We start from the raw sequence: 19,479 nt of genomic DNA, 5'->3' as shown, positions 1-19,479 counted from the left end.
GTGACAGTTTTTTAAATTCCTCTCACTGTACTTTTAAGAGTGTGTTTAGAATCAGTTTCTCAACACTCAACAGCGGGAGCTACTCTATGCATAATAGGATGCTTAGCAGTAACCTCATCTCTACCCACTAAAATTGTGACAAGCAAAAATGTCTCTACCAAATGTCCTCTGAGGAGCAAAGTCACTTCTGGTTTGAGAACCATTGCACTAGATTACGGAGAAGGCAATGGCACCCCACTCCAGCACTCTTGCCTGGAAAATCCCATGGACAGAGGAGCCTGGTAGGCTGCAGTCCATGGGGTCGCTGAGAGTCGGACAAGCCTGAGCGACTTCACTTTCACTTTTCACTTTCATGCACTGGAGAAGGAAATGGAACCCACTTCAGTGTTCTTGCCTGGAGAATCCCAGGGACGGGGGAACCTGGTGGGCTGCCGTCTATGGGGTCGCACAAAGTCAGCCACGACTGAACTGACTTAGCAGCAGCACTAGATTAAACTTTCTTGACCAAAAGCCACAGCAAGAAAAACATTATATATCAGCATATACCCACATATAATAACTGAGATAACAAATTTACCAATATCCGATGCCCTCTGATATCTTCTACTCTATTATAAACATAATGACTAGACTGATCTTCCATAAGGATATTAACTGTCTCGTTGTTGTACCCTTATCACCCATCAACTGATGTACGTAACAGGAACATGAATATTGGTTAAATTGTCCAGAATGGTAATTTCAAGTTACTCAATGAAGTATTTTGTAGTCACCACAATAGAAACAATGATTAAATTAGTTGTCTACTTGTGTGGTGCTCTCTGCAGCTTTCAAGGAAAAAATGTCTTCTCCTCTCTCCTAAAATACTGTATAGCCTCTAATTCTCAACCCAGATGAGTAAAAGATGCAAATCCAGTAAAATATAAAATATACATTACACAGATATACAACAATGTGTGTACTAGGCTATAGTCTAAACAGTCTAACACCTAAGATATCATTCTTTAAAGCTATCTAGGAGATGACAAGATATGTCTAGGATATGCAGGCCACCCAGTAGCTCAGACAATAAAGAATCTGCCTGTAATGGAGGAGACCCAGGTTCAATCCCTGGGTTGGGAAGATCGTCTGCAGAAGCGAATGGCAACCCACTCCAGTATTCCAGCCTGGAGAAGCCCATGGACAGAGGAGTCTGGTGGGCTACAGTCACTGGGGTCACAATTGAGCAACTTTAACACTAGGATGTAACAATCTCACCATTTGCCGATATTCCCGAATCATTTTTAGTTTGTCTTCTCCTCCCTTGTTTTCTTCTTTCTGTTCAATGCTGCTGATTATTCTCCAGGAAGCTCTTCTAGCTCCAATCACATTTTTATATGCAACAGATAGGAGGTTTCTTTCTTCAACTGTCAACTCCACATCCATCCCTGCTACTTTCTTCATTGACTCCACCATTTCTATAAGTGAAAAGTAAAATCAGACATTACAAACTAAGTTTTGTTAAAACATCCCTATCACAGTAAATCTTTTTTGTCAAGCTAATGTAAAACAAAGGACAAATTTTTTTAGCAAAATAACTTTCACAATCATCAAACTAGCATGAGCAAAAAAACTAAAAACATGTAAAAGACAAAGTAAATTAAGAGCCCAGAACAAGAGGATCTCAAATATAAATTGTATGGAACCAAAATGACTTCATATAGTACCAAGTATAATTTAGTATGGCTTGGAGGCATCTCTCTCATTTTAGTAAGAAAATTAGGCATGCACACCTACCCATTTCCTAATAAAAGTAATTCAGCTGGCCATTTAGGACAAAGTTTTACATTTACAGGCTCTAAAATGCATTTTTCAAAAAAAGTGATAGAAAATGCAGTTTCTCAAATTATTTCCCAACTAAATACAAATAAACTGAATTCCTACCCCTCCAAAAGTCATGGGAGGAAAGGGCATTCATTCATATAGCAAACATAGTGAGCGTTTTCATTAGTCACAAACTTATCTTTGGATTTTCCAATCCTTCCTCCTTTAGAAGGGCACTGTCCACCTCCTATGAATTCATTCATTTGGGTGGTTCTTACTTGTTACCACTAGATGGCGAACAAACAAAGGGGCCCAGATAAACCTTGGGAGATCTTGAGTACAGGAAAAAAAAATGTAATAAAATGCATGTGAATGCAAAGGAAGAACCAAAATCCCCTCAAGAAACACTAACTGAACAAATATATTAATGAAGGGACTTCCCTGGTGGCCCACTGGTGGTCCAGTGGCTAAGACTCTGGGCTTCCAATGCAGGGGGCCTGGGTTTGATCCTTCATCAAGGAACTAGATCCCACATGCCGCAACTAAGATCTGGCACAGGCAAAGAAATAAATACAAAGAAATGTTGCAAAGAACTGAATAAATATATTAATGAAAACTTTGTTTTTGAAAATGACTAAATGTTATTATTACCATGTGACTCTCCAACTTTAGAGAGTAAGAACTTTTGGTAATGAGACCCAAGGATCTGCACTTTATACAAGCATCCTTAGCATACATTCTATGCATAATAAATACATTATAATAATATGATGAAGATGGTGACCTTATGAAACACTGCTTAATGATATGCTAAATTATGTGTAATCCCACGAAATGATGTTTCCAAAAATTATACTTCCAGGAAGTATATCAGGAAGTTAATACAAATATTAAAATGGTATGATCTCTAGAAAACAGTGCAGTAGTTTCTTACAGAAACTACTTACACCATAAGACTATACACAAGTCCAGAGCAACTTTATTCATCATATTCAAAAGGTGAAAACAACCCAAATGTCCATCCATACAATGGAATACTACTCAAGAATAAAAAACAAACCACTGATACAAGTAACAGCATGGATGAATTTTAAAAAACACCATGGTAACTGAAAAAAGCCAGACCTAAACGGACTACGATTCCACTTAAATCAAGTTGGAGAAAAAAACTGTAAAACTATAAAAATAGAGAGGAAGTGGCTATCAAGACATGGGGGTGAAGTGAGTGGCTGATGAGCAAAGGAGTACAAGGGAAATTTGGGGGAAATAGAATTGTTCTATGGTGGTTACACAAGGGAACACATTTACCAAAACAATTTTATGTGTAAAGTAGTGTATTATAAAATCTTACCTCAATACAGCTGAATTTTTTAAGGTGATTCTGAAGCTTTAAAAAAAAATTAGAGCATATATGGTAATAAGACCATTAATTCATTTGTGGGAGCCTGAGAGCATTCATTTGAAACACTCAATTTTTTTTACCCATAGCCATGGAAAAAAAAGACTGTGGCAGTGTTTCAGAGTAAACAGGGTATCATTTCAAGCCTACTGCCACACTAGTTCTCAAAAACTAACAAACATGCCTCAAAAATGAAACAGTAATTCACCTAAGTTGCTACCAACAAAGCAATTTAAAAAGCAACCTAGGGCTGAGGTAAAGGTAAAAGCTAAGGTTGCTAGGTAAGGAATCCACCTGCCAATGTAGGAGATACTGGTTAGATCCCGTATGCCCCAACTATTGAGCCTGTGCTCTAGAGCCAGGAAGCCACAACTGCCAAGCCCTCTCACTGCAACTACTAAAGCCAAGCACCCTAGAGCTCATTCTCTGCAACAAGGGAAGTCACCAAAATGGGAAGCCCAAACACCACAAACTAGAGTAGCCCCTTCTCCCTGCAACTAGAGAAAAGCCTGTGCAGCAACAAAGACCCAGAACAGCCAAATATATAAATTTTTAAATAAAATTAAATAAAAAGTAACCTAGCTACACCAAAAAAGGACCATAATTCTTTTAAATTACAGAGCTTTACAACATTATATATGGAAAAACAGTACTCAAATATTTAAAAATTGGGATTCCCCAGTTAACTCAGCAGTAAAAAACCCACCTGCAATGCAGGAGATGCAGGTTCAATCCCTGGGTTGGGAAGATTCCCCTGGATAAGGAAATAGCAACCCACTCCAATATTCTTGCCTGCAAAATCCCAAGGACAGAGGAGCCTGGTGGGCTATAGTCCATGAGTTCACAGAGTTGGACACGACTGAGCAACTAAACCACTATATATATCTATGCCACACTTTATTTATCCGTTCAGTTAATGTCCTTTTGTACACTGACTTCCCACTTTTTAGATATTATGAATAATGCTCCTATAAACATTCATTTAAGAATGCACACAAGTCTCTTGAATATATACTTAAAGACTGGAATTATAGATAGGGTCAGCAAGTGAGGATGATTCTATTTTCTCTATAATCTCACCAACATTTGTTAGTTTCTCCTTTTTAAGTCATCCTAGTGGGCATCAAGAGGTATCTCAGATTTTGATTTGCATTTCCTTGATGGCCAATGATGTTGAGTATCTTTTCATATGCTAATTGGCTATTTGTGCATGCTCTTTGGAAAATATCCATTCGATGCTTTGCCAGTTTTTGAGTTACCTGCTTTTTAGTTACTGAGTTTAAAAGCAGGAAATTCCCTGGTGGTCCAGTGGTTAAGACTCCAAGCTCCCAATGCAGGGGGCCTGGGCTCAACCCCTGGTCAGGGAACCAGATCCCACATGCTTCAACTAAAAAAAAAAAAAAGAAAAAAACCCACACGCCACAACTAAGACCCGGGGCAGTCAAATACATTTAAAAAAAAAAATTTTTTTTTTTTAAACAGCAGTTACTTTTTAAAAGCCCAACACTACTCATAGCTCTTCGCCTTCAGAAATGTCTCCATTTCAGGAGGAATAATGAATAAGAAGAGGAAAAAGCTTCATGCTACTGCTAGAAGTCTTACAACCAGTGCTTTGTACCAATTTGTGCAAATTATGACTATAGTGAAATTCTCATAACACTGGTGTCATCCTTAACACCTTTTAACATCCTTAGCATCCGTTTAACACCAGCAATAGAAACACAATCCTAACTACAATATATCCCCACAAAACCATGTGAAAATTCTATTTATCCAAAATTCTAGACTAGTCACATCCTTAAAACCTCCAACAGCAGAGGATTAACACCGGTTGTATTCACATAAACTTCTCAAACACAACTAGTATTTCACGAAATCACCTTTACAGCAACTATTTTTATCAATGAGATCTCAGCATTTCTTGCATGGAGGGAGGCTGTCAAATCTCTCTGCAGCAGATATGTTCACAATTTATGAACCAGAGAACAGCAATTCATGGTCAAATCACTATTTGTGGTGGCAGAGTTTGGTACATGAGGTTTAGGCAACAAAATACAATTCCTGGGACTCTTGATAGTTGGGGGACAATGGGTAGCTGACTGAAAATCACCACTGTTATAGAAACTCTGAAATATGTAATCCTCACAACTCAAAGGACATCTGAACCAAATACTAAGCTTGTTTTGTTCCAGGTTATTTCTCCTTCATTGAGTAACAGCCTACTCCATTACACTGAACCAGCTTGCCTCTGTTACTGACTACCCTGGTGCGTGTGCTAAATCACTTCAGTTGTGTCCAGTTCTTTGCAACTCCATGGATTGTAGCCCTCCAGGCTCCTCTGTCCATGGGATTATCCCCGCAAGATTACTGGAGTGTTTTGCTATTTCCTCCTCCAGGGGGTCTTCCCAACCCAGGGATCAAACTCTTGTCCTCTTATGTCTCCTGCATTGCCAGGCGGGTTCTTTACCACTAGCACCTCCTGGGAAGCAGTAAACGCCTATACTACATTCAAATAATATTCCCAATTAACAAGACTAGGGAGAGACTCATAATATTATATGATCTGATCTTGAATCCTGTACATGAAATGACTAAAGAAGACCAAAACTCTTTTATAATACAAATGTCAAGGCATTTGGGGATATTCTGAGAATTTGGTATACTGTATTCTAGAAGCCTTATGGATTCATCTGCTATAGATTATCCAGAAGAGGCACAAAGTATGTGAATGCGAAGGCTATAGACTTGTCTTTTATATGGAAAAGTGACAGGCTGGTGAAAAAAAAAGGAGGGGGTAGGAAGTAAACCCATCAAAGCAATTTGTAACAGAGGATAGAAAAGTGTCATTTTAAATAATAACCAGATTTGATTTCCAATCAAGAGCCCCTTAGAGTATAGGGTATGTTTACAGAAAGACAGTCAGGAGGGAAAAAAATCCAGCTCTTCCTTTATCTATTTAAAAGACTAAGATGACCTACCACTTCACACCCCTTAGGATGGCCACTATTAAGAGACCAGAAAACAGGTGTTGGCAAGAATGTGGAGAAATTGGACCCCGTGTCCTATTAGTGGACATGTAAAATGGTACAGTTGCTGTGTAAACAAGTATGGTGGTTCCTTGAAAATTTCTGAATAGAATTACCATATGACCCAGCAATTCCCCCTTCTGGGTAAATACCGAAAAGAACTGAAAGCAGGGTCTTGAAGGGATATATTTGGGTATTTTTATAGCAGCATTATTCACAATAGTTAAAACATGGATGCAACCAAGTGTCCATCAACAAACCCACCACTGAATTAGCAGATAAGCAAAACATAGTATACACTTGCAATGGACTGTTAAAAAGTAAGGAAATTCTGCAATATGCTACAACAGAGATGAATCCTGATAACAGTATGCTAAGTGAAAGAAACCAGTCACAAAAAGACAAATATTGTACAATTCCACTTATATGAAATACTTAAACTGGCCATAAAGTATAATGTTAGTTGCCCGAGGCTGAGGGGAGAAAGTGAAGTTACTGTTTAATGGATAGTTTCCATTTTACAAGATGAAAAGAATTACGGGGATGGATAGTAATGGCTACACAAAAATATGAATGTATTTATTTACCACCACTGAACTATACATTTAAAAATAATCAACACGGTAAATTTTGTTATTTTGTGTATTCTCTCTCTCTCTCTCTCTCACACACACACACAATGAAGATAAAGCTCTGTCCCAAACTCTGTAGTCCCCCTTTCTTAATGAAAAGTAATCCAAATGACAGACATGATGATAACAGCAGAATTTCAATTAACTGGAGTGCTGAAAAGAAACTTCTCCATAGACCCAACATGAGAATGAACTTAAGACAATAAATTTATTTCTAGCTTACATGAAGGCAAGCTTCCCAAATCACTATGTCAAATGGAAAGAATGCAAAGTTATCTCGGGGTGACGCAGAACTATCATGGGGAAAGCCAGACGGGAAAAAAGCAAAGTACCTCTGCAAATCGTAAAACTCTGTAAAATTCACCTTGTTGTAATGATAAAAATCACGTCAGCAAAAATCTCTCTAGACCAATTTTTAATTATCAGGCATGGCTGTTTGAAATTAGTCTGGGATCTATCAGAACGTATTTTGTATATATACATCTGAACTAACAGAAGTGTTTACACCCCCAAGATACACTAATGTTTCTATTAAACGAGAATACTTTTTCAAAAGAGAAAGATCTACTGTTAAATTAGAAGTAGCAGTGTAGGATCTGTACTTTTCAATATAATGCCACCATTTCCCCCTATTTAGTTTTTTTTACTTTACCACACGATGACTATTATCTTACAGACACTTTACAAAATAAAAATCTGAAATAAAGATAACACAATAAATAAAAAAGAATCACCAACACAAAAACCCATTCTTCACTAAACGAGAACAGCAAGGGGGAGAAAGCAAATATCTTAAGTAATTTCCCAATTGCTGAGAAAAAGTTTTGTTTTGTTTGGCTGCGCCGCATAGTGTGTGATCTTAGTTCCCCGACCAGAGATCAAACCCACACTCCTGCTGTCTTAACCAACGGACCGCAAAGAAGCCCCCAGTGTCAACAGTTTAAACATCAGACACGACTGAAGCGACTTAGTAGCAGCAGCAGCACCATCTTATGATTATCAGGGAATGGTAGGATATATGCTGTTGTACCATATGCATAAAAAATATTTGTGTCATCTGGGCTAAAAGAGGGAAAGAGAACAACAGCAAAGGAAAACCTGATGTCTGCATTAGGGGGAGGAAGAAGTTCCCAAATGAATAAAAAGCAGAAAACCAGACTTGTGTCAGCAACAATATTTAGAGAGTAGCTAGACTGAGGACAAAGAAAGAACTAAAAGCCCTAAGGTGAAAGAGCTCCAGTTGGCCAGAGCTTAATGTGATGAATGTCTCCTTTAAAATCTCAATACTTAGTTCTGAAGAGAGATGGTTTAGAAATTAAGGGATGAAAAGAAGGAACTCAACCAGACTTAAGCTTGCACAGAAGGGGGGAGTGTTATACCCTTTAATTATTCATTCACATTGAGGCATGCCATGAATGCAAAACGCCCTTCATATGACAGCATGTCATACTTAACCCAACAGCCAAAGGATGATTTTATTCATCTTTACAGAATCTGGCATATCATCTTGAGACAGATTGGCCTCCCCTAAGACTTTGGAAAGCAGAGAGGCCTGGATGTAATGTATTTAACATCTCAAAACTGAAAGTACAAAAGAGAAGTCAACATGTTTTCAACCTTTCTGAACTGCAATTGATAATTCTGTATTCCCAAAGGATAGAACAGGTGTGCTTGGGAACCAAATTATTCTCCAAGTCTCAGAGCCTTGACACAACAAAGGTTTCCTTCTCACTCAAATGTTTGGGAGAGGCCACCATCTTTAAGCTGTACCATTTGGTACTTCAGGCTTCACTAGTTCAAGAAGCAAGGGGAGAAACAGAAGAAATGAGGAAACAGTTCGTCACTGCCTCTACACAGTTACACAGACAAAAATTTCTGCTCGCATTTCACTGGTCAAAACAACTCACATGATCTCACTGCTCAAGTACAAGAGGCTGGAAGGAGGGGGGAAGGCACACCACAGTGATTCAATATAGCTTTAAAAAAAGCCAATGAAACCACACTAAGATTTTTAAAAAACTGTCAAATCAGACATTACTTATAAAAGCATAGATCCGCATCGGAATTACAGGCAATTAATTAATGCAGATAACAAATTTTGCCTATGGTTAATGATAACAGAAGCAACAACTTAAAATGTCCCAAGTTAAATTGTCACTGTATTTGATAAAAAGAAGTTGCAAGTGTGTTGGGAAAAAAATTTCCAAGGTACTAAACCTAAGAGGAACTTACCATATACTGCAGATCTTTAAGTAAAAAGGAAGAGTCACAGAAAATGACCAATTTACACAAGAAGCAGTCTTCACTCAGATACTTCTGATCTCATGAAACCAATGACAACATTTCTATAGAAAGTTACCTTTGTGAGAGGTTTCCCTGGTGGTCCAGTGGTTAAGAATTCATCTTGCAATGCAAGGGACACAGGTTCAATCCCTGGCCTTGGAAGATCCAACATGCTCAGAGCCAACTAAGCTCATGTGTTACAACTACTGAGTCCACGTGCTGCAACTACTGAAGCCTGTTTGCCCAGAGCCTGTGCTCCACAACAGAAGCCACCACAATGCAAAGAGTAGCCCCCACTCTCCACAACTAAAGAAAGCCTTCGTGCAGCAACAAAGACCCACCACAGCCAAAAACAAATCTATTTTTTCAAAAAAGGAAGTTATTTATGTGAATGTCCAGCTATTATGCTGCTTTCAGATGATGTGATGGACTCACGACTTCTATGAGGTTTCTATGATTCATTTCTTAGTAGCAATGACCATTAATATTTAGGAATATACAGATGGAGCCAAATTTTTTCTAAAGCTACCCTTTTTCTGTGTCACAGTGACAAATACACTACTGGCACCAAGAATTTCGTACCATAAAGCATAGAAAAGAATTTGATTTGGGTAATTTTAAGGGCAGGTATTTATTATCAGCTAACCATCAAACAAATTCAGTATGATTCCTAGGGAACATGGTTTTTGACAGTTATATTTTCATAAACCCATCAGATTAAGCTGGTTACAAAATATATTCTCAGAAAGCAAAAGTGACTTATACTGGCAATTGAACATTAAAATCCCTTCCAAATTTGACAATTTAGTTCTACCACTAACAATTCAGCTACGTCACAAAGTCTGTGATACATCACTTTAAAAGGTTTTTTGCACTTTTATGTGTGCGCTTCCAAATCACTAAGGAGTTCTATGCAGTGCCAAAACACAACGTAAGAATTTACATTACTCAAAATAGTAACTCAGTCTACTGAAAAATTCTTAACTGGGAACTCCGTGGCAGTCGTGGTTAGGACTCCATGTTTTAATTGTCAAGGGGCTGGGTTTGATCTCTGGTTGGGAAACTAAGATCCAACAAACCACATGTTTCAGCCAAAAATACAAAAAATCTTTTTAATTCCAATAGTTAATAATGTGGAAAATATCTAAAAATACAATAAAAGCTAATGTGTGTCGTTTTAGGACTCTTCTTCTATCACTGACATGTTCATAGAGAAATAAAAAAGCTACAGTAGTAATCACTAGTTATCTTTCATTAAAACTGACCAAAATAATGACATGTATCTTTCACATATTAAGAAAGAATTATTTAAAAAGTAATCCGAGTAAACAGTTTGGTCAAGATTTGGAAGCCATTCCCGGGATTTTTCTTTAAACAAAAGTTTAAATGGCTTAAAGCAGACAGAATTAAAAATGTGACATCTACAAGCACATTTTGGGTTGAGTACCAGGAAACAAGCAGGATGCTGAAAACAAAATAAGGAGTCTGGGAAGCCTCTCAAAGGGGTCTGATTTTATTCCAGTATCATTTTTACTAATCTTGTCATAGCTACATATAACTTTGACCTATGTCACTTAACCTCTATGAATCTGTTTCCTCACCTACAATTTGGAAGATAGCCACCACCCACTGGGTTATGAGGGTTAAAACGAGATTGCATCATAAACTCCCTGGCACCTAATAGAAACTCAAAACCATGTTAAAATCCTTTTCTTTGTTTGCCTCTTGTAAGATTTAAAAAACAAACAGGAATCCAGGAAGATGTAAGCACTTGGGAGTGTTGTTGACAAAGCACTTGACACAGTAATGAGCTAAATAAAGAACACAGAACTTAGTCTTAATGGCATCTAGAATTGAGAATCCTTTCCAAATGGTTTTCAATTTACTTCACTCAGATCCACCAGAGGAATCACTATCTTCATGAACAATAAGACTTTAAACTTCAAATGACTCCTTAATCCATGGGCTGCAGAATGTATGTTGTGTTAGCAGGCATGAAAACAGCGTTAATTTCATCATACATCTCCATCAGAGCTCTTGGGTGACCAGGTGCATTGTCAACGAGCAGCAATATTTTGAAAGGAATCTTTTTTTCTTAAGCAGTAAGTCTCAACAGCAGGCTTAAAATATTCAATAAAGCATGTTGTAAATAGACGTGCTAAACATCCAGGCTTTTTTGTTCCATTTACAGAGTGCAGGCACAGTAGATTTAGCATAATTTTTATGGGCCCTAGGATTTTCAGAAATCAAGAAATGAGCACTGGCTTCAACTTCAAATCACCATCTGCATTTGTCCCTAATAAGAGTCTCAGCCTGTCCTTTGAAGTCAGGCACCGACTTCTCTCTTTTTCCAGTAGACAATGAGACATATGCAGTAGGCTATGAGACATATGTTTGACACTGGTCTTCAAAGTTCTTCCATGGTAATTCAGTAACAACTGCCCACAGAGGTAGTTAGCCCGATAACACACCTTTATTGGCTATCAGCTGGCCCTCACGTTCCAACTGATGTTTCCTTCACCAACAAAGTAAATCACTGGCTCCTAAATCTTTTGTTTCAGGGTCCACTTCTCGAGAAACTCAAACTAAGAAGCTGCAGTTGAAGAACATCATCTATAATCCTTCATACAGGAAGTGTAGTCTGCAGACAAGTAACATCAGATATCAGCTGGCTTATGAACAAGCAGAATCCCATCCACCATCACAACCCTCTGGTTATAATCTATACTTAAAGACGACCTGTGGGTGATTTGTGTACCAATTAATTTGAAATTCAGTGGTCTATAAAGATTACTCTTTCAAATTTGCAGAGGCTTACTTTATGACTGCATAATGCATTTTTATAAATGTTCTATTTGTGCTTGAAAATAATGTATATTTTCTTACAAGCTGGGTATATATTTTATGTCCTTTCACTCACGCTTGTTAATTGTGTTGTTCAAAGCTTCTATACTTGTTTTTGTCTGCCTGACTTACCATTTATTAAGAGATGTTTACTGAAACCTCCCAATACAGTAATAGGTTTGTCAACTTCTTCCCATGGTTCTGTCAATTTTTACTATATACACTTTGGAGCATTACGTGCATTGTTTTATACTCTTACTGAATTAAACTTTTTATCATTACAAAAAATACACGCAGAACTTAGAATCTAAATCTAATAAATAAGGCCTCTTGTATAATCTGGCTTCATTTTTTTTCTTTCTGGCCCAGACAGTTCCATTCTTAGGCCTCATATGCTTCATCCCATATCGTACCTTTGATGATACATCTGAAGCAATCTCCCTCTCCCACCATCCAAATCTTATCCACCCCAATGAGTATCTCATCTATTAAAACTAGGAAAACTAAAAGTGAAAGTGAAATCGTGTCCAACTCTTTGAGACCCCATGGACTGTAGCCCACCAGGCTCCTCCATCTATGGAATTTTCCAGGCAAGAGTACTGGAGTGGGTTGCCATTTCCTTCTCCAGGAGGAAAACTAAACTCCTAGTAAACTCCTCTATATTAGGTATCATAAATTATTTTATCATTCATAAGGGGGAACATTCCTAAGAAATGTTAAATAAATACTTATTGATTAAAAAGTAAAATGAAAGAAAAAAAAAGTACAAGAATGGATATATAGGAGAAATCTTTAGGAATGACTGTGAAGAGGGAGAACTGAACTCCTAATCCTATCATCTAATCAAAACATAGTATGAAAATACAGAGGCAGATACAGGGAAGAGTGACAGAAATCAATAAACTACATTAAAGTAAGAGGAAAAAATTGTCAGAGGGCCATCCATAAGGTATGCAGTGCCACTCAAAAATAAGTATTGACCATTTTTTTTAAAACTAGACAAAAAAATATGCAGTACTGCCACAGAATTTCCCATATTCTCAAACTCAGGGACTCGATAATTATTATATTTAACTCTGGAAAAATGGCTGAGACAGCCTCTAAGAAGTGAGCTCTACAAAGTCATCTAGTCAAATCCAACTATATACCTGAAGTCTGTATTACATTTGAGTACCCATCAAAAGCCTTAAATTTTTAATTTTTTTAAATTATGAAAGTATGATAACACATTTACAGGAGACTAGAAAAAAAACAGAACAAGCTTACATATAGTTCCATTATACATCAAGTGCCGTAAGAAGCACTCTCAGTGACTCTAACTCAGTGACATGTTTGAAAAATGACCTATTCTAGTGGTTCTCGACCCTGGCTGTACAGTAAAATCTCTTAGAAAGGTTTCCTTCCTTAAAATAGACTGACAAAGGTGAACAAATGAGAAATTTTAAAATTTTCATGTTAGACTGGTTGAAATGGTCCAATTTTTATTTTAAAAACCTTTTTTATATTCAAAATGTTTTGTTAAGGGAAAAAGGCACATGGCTGAATAACATATATAATGCCTTTTCAATGAAAAAATGTGGCATATTATATATATATACTATAAATACGTATTTATTTTAGGAAACTTTTTTACACAATATCTCTGAAACCCAGACTTTTCTTAATCAATGGTATGTCATGATGTAGTTAGCATCTTTATTACTTTATGCAAATAAACATGCATGCTGCATCGAGAGCGTTAGAGTCAATAAAACAAGGTATCTTATTTGTAGTTTAAAAAATTAAAAATAGGGAAAATCACATTTCACATTTTTAACTGAAGTTTAAAATTCTTAAATACATGAGTTTTCATGGTGAAAAAAATTATGCATGGTGAAAAAAATAGTGCTAAGTTGGTAGCACTATAAACTAAAAAAAAATCCTTTCCAAGAGAATGGGAGCACACAAGTCAAAAGCTTTAGGTTCACTTATTTTTTACCAGTAAACTCCACTTCTCAGAATCTCTCCTAAACATAATATAAATTACAGAAAATTGTACTTTGGATGTAAGCATTTCACTACAGTTACTAGAAATATACTAGCCAAAAACTCCTATTAGTTTATCGGATACATTACATATTTAATAAGAATATTTACAAACAGTTCATGATATAAGACATCCGTGATACAAAGTTAAAATCACATATAAAATTATATAGAGAGACTCCCTGGTGGTCCAGTGGTTGGGATTCCAGTGCTTTCACTGTGGGAGGCCCCAGGTTCAATACATCAGAGAACTAAAATTCAGCAAGTCATCTAGTGTGGCCAAAAAAAAAAAATCTTTTAAATAAAATAAAAATCAGTTTCAGATTTCTTTAGCTGACAAAACCTGATGTCAAATAAAAATGAGGAAAAAAGTTCATTTTAATAGTGTAAATTACATCTTGATTAGTGAAATGTCTATTTGCTAGTCTATCCAAACTTGAATGAAATACACATAAACCATTCTCTGAATCTATCTATAAACTCATAAAGAACCTAAAATCAACTGCTAAACCGAATATTACTAGTGTCCCAAAGTTCTATCAGCTTTTAGAAGTGGAAGAAAGAAAACTAGGAAATATCAATGCAGTTTAATAGACAAAGGTAAAGACAAAAGAACTAAACAAATGTTGGCAGTAAGATTCTGAAATGAGGGACTTCCCTGGTGGTCCAGTGGTCAAGACTCCAGGCTCCCAATGCAGGGGACCTAGGTTTGATCCCTAGTCAGGGAACTAGATCTCACATGCCACAACTAAGACCTCAGTGCAGCCAAATAAATATTAAAAAAAAAAAAAATTCTGAAATAAGGAAAGGTAAAAAAAAGTCATATGAAAGGTGCAGTTGTAAAAGATGAAGAAGGACCATATTAACAGTATATATTAACTGTTGGGAAGGGGAAAAACTGACTTGACTTAGCAACTGGTCTAAAGGGAAAACCCAAGGTCAAAAGACCCACCTGAAAAGCCATCTACCGAAAAGATACATAAAGAGAAAGGTTGTATCATTAAGTTCCTAGAGCTTCTAAGCTTTAGTCTTCTATCAAGAATTTACAAACAGTGGTATTTTTCTTATGCTCAACACTGTTTAATTTCTTGATTCCTGATTAAATAAAATACCATGTGAACATATTCAATGGCCATATGAAAAAGCTAGGGGATTGAGGAATAAGCACTAGTTAAGATTTCAAAGCTAGAAAGAAACAAAGACTCTCACAAGGGGTAATGGGAAAGGAGACACTTCTTTAAAATATAAAACAGTAAGAAAAATCCCAAATTAATAAATGGAATTCTACTGATTACACTTAAGGAATCATATTAACACTATATAATCAAATAAATCCAAACAGTATCTTACAACTGAATTTTACTGTGAAGTGTAACACCGAGACCAATCCTCATCTGGAAAGAACAATGAGGGTAGAGTCGCTCTAAATTCTCTTTACCCTTGACAACTAGCAAAAAAAAAAAAAAAAAATGAAATTCCATTCATGTTATTTGGGGGGAAAAGCAGGATTTTATACACCTCTTCTCCAAAATGATCAAAATACCCAGAGTCTCTATGTTGCATAGTTTCAAGAGAAGTTTACTCTGCCACAGTGACAGTGCTGCATTAAAAGAACTGCAAATACAGCAAATTTGAATTCATTATCCTGACGGAAAAACAGACCTAGAAAGTGGAAATAGGTAAAATCAACTAAAGTAAAAAAAGCAAAACCAATCTCTGAGGGAAAATATTCACGGACACTCCCTCACTAATCCTGGTGCTTCCTTAAAAGTTGATGTCATTTGGGGTATATTCAGGCCTCATCTTGCAGGCCTTCCAACCACCACTAAACATTATGTTAAATTATATAAAATGAATATTATATAATTAAGTGAACCAGTAGCTCAGCTGACTGGAGTAAAACCCGAAGTTACAGACACAATCCCCAGCTGAAATTAATCTGTTTCATAGCTACTTTCATCTCTCTTCACTAGAAAATATACTCAAACCTACATACTCTTCTGTCTTCTTCCTATATGAAAGGTAACAGAATTAAGCCAAAAGACTGTTCAAAGCAAGCTTTGAGTCATAAAATTAAAATGTAAGGAACAATATAGAGCAAGTGGTTTGAACTAATGTTTACATACATACAAATATGAAAGTGAGTGGAATATCAGCTTGGAAATGAAAAGACTAGCTGAACCCCAGTGATTCCCTACTGTTGTCACTTTTCCTAAGGTTCTTAATATTTATCTGTAAAATGTGTAGTACCTTCTCTGCAGGGTTGTTTTTGAGGACTGAGATCATGGTAAGCACCTGCAATAGCTGCCAATAAATAACAGATGGTATTAATACAGGATTTTATTATCACAGTCTATGATAATAATTTTTGAGTAAAACTTTTGTTAATACCACTTAACTCTAGTTAATTAATGAAGAAAAAATGTACCTTTCTACAAAAGTCTTTGATATGGGACAGGAACCAGCACCAGATATGATGTCCTACAATTATACCAAACACCACTGTTGTTACTGACCAACTCAAATTAACTCTTAATTACACACGCTAACAGAAAGGTAATTCTAAAAAGCATTTATATAAGGACTTCCCCAGTTGTCTAGTGGTTAAGAATCTGCCTTGCAATTCAGGGACACAGGTTTGACGCCCGGTTGGGGAACTAAAATTCCACATGCCGCGGAGCAACTATGCCCATGTGCAACTGAAGCCACAACTACAGTCCTCTTGCTCTGACAAAAGGTCCCCCATGACACAAAGATCCCATCCCAAGTGCTGCAACTAAGACCTGTCTCGGCCAAGTAAATATTTTAAAAAATAAAAGCATTTATAGATTCACTGCAAAGTAAGACCCTTGAACGGACTTTTTGTCTATTTTGTTTACTGATGAATCCCAAGTGCCTGGTACATACTCTGAATACTAAGGCTTTTCAAAACACTATAATCTTGACACTCCAATGTGTACCATTTTTCTTATTCACACACCAGCCTAAACAGAGGAGCCTCTCACTCTAAAATTAATTCGTATCTTCTCTTAAAAAAGAGTAAAAAATTTTTAGCCTTGGGAATTCCCCTTTCACTGCCAAGAGCCTAGGTTTGATCCCTAGTTGGGGAACTAAGATCTGATAAGCCATGAAACCGGTCCAATAAAAAAAAAAAACTTACCCTTAAAAAAATTTAAAGTCCTAATTAGTTTCTGGTAGGTAGAAAAACAAGACACCCTTTTACAAAGATTTTACAACTTTGATTGCAGAAAGGTTCTCTCTCCCATTAATCTCAATATTGACAGAGAGGGAAAAAAAATCCCTCTTACTCGACTCAAAACAGATTTCTCCTCTCAGAATTTAAGAATATATTCCCTCAGGCATGCAAACATGTCTATCTGTAGCAGAACCAAAAAGATGAGGTGAAGAGGAGGCAGAGGTAGAAAGGAAAAGACTGCGGAAGTAAATGACCAAAGGTACACATGGGAGGGGAGGAAAAAAAAGAGCTCCAAGTCTAAATCTCTTTCCATAATTTCTGCAGAATTTCACACAAATCTTAACTTTCATAGTAATGTATTTTTATTTGGCTGCCCCGGGTCTTAGATGTAGCATATAGGATCCTTAGTTGCGGCATGTGGGATTTAGCTCCCTGGCCAGGAACTGAACCCATGCCCCCGGCATTGGGAGCTCAGGGTCTTAACTACTGGAACACCAGGAAGTTCCCAGAGTAACTGGGGCGGGGGGGGGGCCCCCCCGCCGGGCAGTCTACTCTGCACACAAAAAAATTTTGTACTAATACCTTCTGACAAACTTATAGAAGCAAAATCATAACTGTCCTAAGTGTTATTTTTACAGTCAAAGGGCATATGTTTTGAAATTTTCATGGTAATCCTATCATAAATGTTTACTAATTTATAATTTAGCCCATAATGGGCAAATTAATTAATCACACAAACTCTGAAACAGGACACATTTCTACAACACAGAAAGTCACAACAGCCATTCCAAAGTCCTACTGTATCTTCAAATGACTAACCACCAAGGATTTAGTAGTATTAATTCATAGCTTTCTTTAATCAGAACCCATTCACTGCCCAAGGCTTACACTAAGCCTTTAGAATCACTTCTCATGAAACTGGTAATAATTTTTCCTAGTCAGTAACCTGAGACTGTTAAGATGCAAATATTTTTAACACTGATCTTTTTTTTTTTTTTTTTCAACTATGGAACCTTTCATCTCAAACCCATACACAACAGGTATTGTATTTGCTAGGGAGATCAGTATATCCTCCTAGATATTAACCTGAAATTAATACCAAAGAACTGCCAGGGAAGTCCCTCTTACTTCCCTGGCAGTCCACGGGTAGGGGGCACAGGTTCCATCTCTGGTCAGGGAACAATCGCGTATGCCATGATAGGGCCAAAAAAGAACTACACATCAGCTCATAATGGCCAAACAGCTTTATATTGCTTGAGAATAAATTTGGACAACCTTCATCTTCTGGATATGCAATTTTACAGAAGAGTTAAGACTAAGGATTTTGAAAACCTTTATAAAAATGTAACTTGGACACTAAATCTGTGAGAATACACTTGCTAAGAATAACTCAAGGAAGGTTATTGTCTAATATGTATGTAGTTCTGCAGCAAAAACATTCACATCATCTCTGACAATGGGTAATACAAAGTCTTCACAATTAATACTACTACCTTATAATTATACGTTGTAGTGTACAAACCCCACAAGTTCATAACACCCTGTAAATTAGCAAGTAAGGTAGACACTATTAATCTCCATTCTACAGATGGGGAATTCAGAATGATTCCAAGGCCTCTGCCCTATACCACATCTGCCAAAGTATGAAAATCCTAATTCTTATTCATAGTAATGTGTCTCCTTAAAATTTTACACAAAGAGTTTAACAAACATTTCATACCACTTTAGCTAGATAAATTCCTGCCCTAATCACAAATCAATAACCGATCTACACAGCTACTGTAATGGACCACTGGAAGAGGGACAATAAATTCAAGATTAAATTTCAAAAAAGCAATCAGCATAATGATCATGCTTTCTAAACTATTCAGGATTTGGTGTTCTAAACATAACAGTCATAACAAGACTCAGGTGAAGACTTTAAAAATGTTATTTGGGCGACTTCCCTGGTGGTCCAGTGGCTAAGGCTCTGTGCTCCCAATGCTGAGGGCCCAGGTTCGATCCCTGGCCAAGGAACCAGATTCCACATGTTGCAGCTAGGAGTTTGCACACTGTAACTACAGATCCCCTCTTCCACAACTAAGACCTAGTACCGACAAATAAATAACTTTTTAAAAAATGTTTTTTGGAGGAGAAAGTTCTGAACATCAGACAGACGCTGCTGCTAACACCTAAGGCAAGTATTTTTATACACAAGTCTAGCTCAAAGTAGACATATATAAAACCAACACACTTGGCTTTGACACTATCGGTCAAATTGACTAGTTGGTA

General features: G+C 36.9%; 1 protein-coding gene across 3 annotated transcripts in view; it reads right to left on the bottom strand.

Moving 5' to 3' along the window:
- Positions 1-19,479, bottom strand: part of YWHAE (tyrosine 3-monooxygenase/tryptophan 5-monooxygenase activation protein epsilon) — a 35,801-nt gene that overhangs the window by 10,678 nt on the left and 5,644 nt on the right. For all 3 annotated transcript variants that reach the window (XM_081580123.1, XM_081580126.1, XM_081580124.1), the window contains exon 2: positions 1,258-1,457. In XM_081580123.1, the coding sequence (XP_081436249.1) occupies positions 1,258-1,457 (200 nt within the window). The remainder of the gene's footprint in view (positions 1-1,257; positions 1,458-19,479) is intronic.

Source organism: Giraffa tippelskirchi, chromosome 3 (assembly GCF_054371585.1).
Source record: "Giraffa tippelskirchi isolate mGirTip1 chromosome 3, T2T-mGirTip1v1.2.pri, whole genome shotgun sequence".
Taxonomy (NCBI): Eukaryota; Metazoa; Chordata; class Mammalia; order Artiodactyla; family Giraffidae; genus Giraffa; species Giraffa tippelskirchi.
Note: the sequence above shows the minus strand (reverse complement) of the source record. Positions and strands in the feature narration are given on the sequence as shown.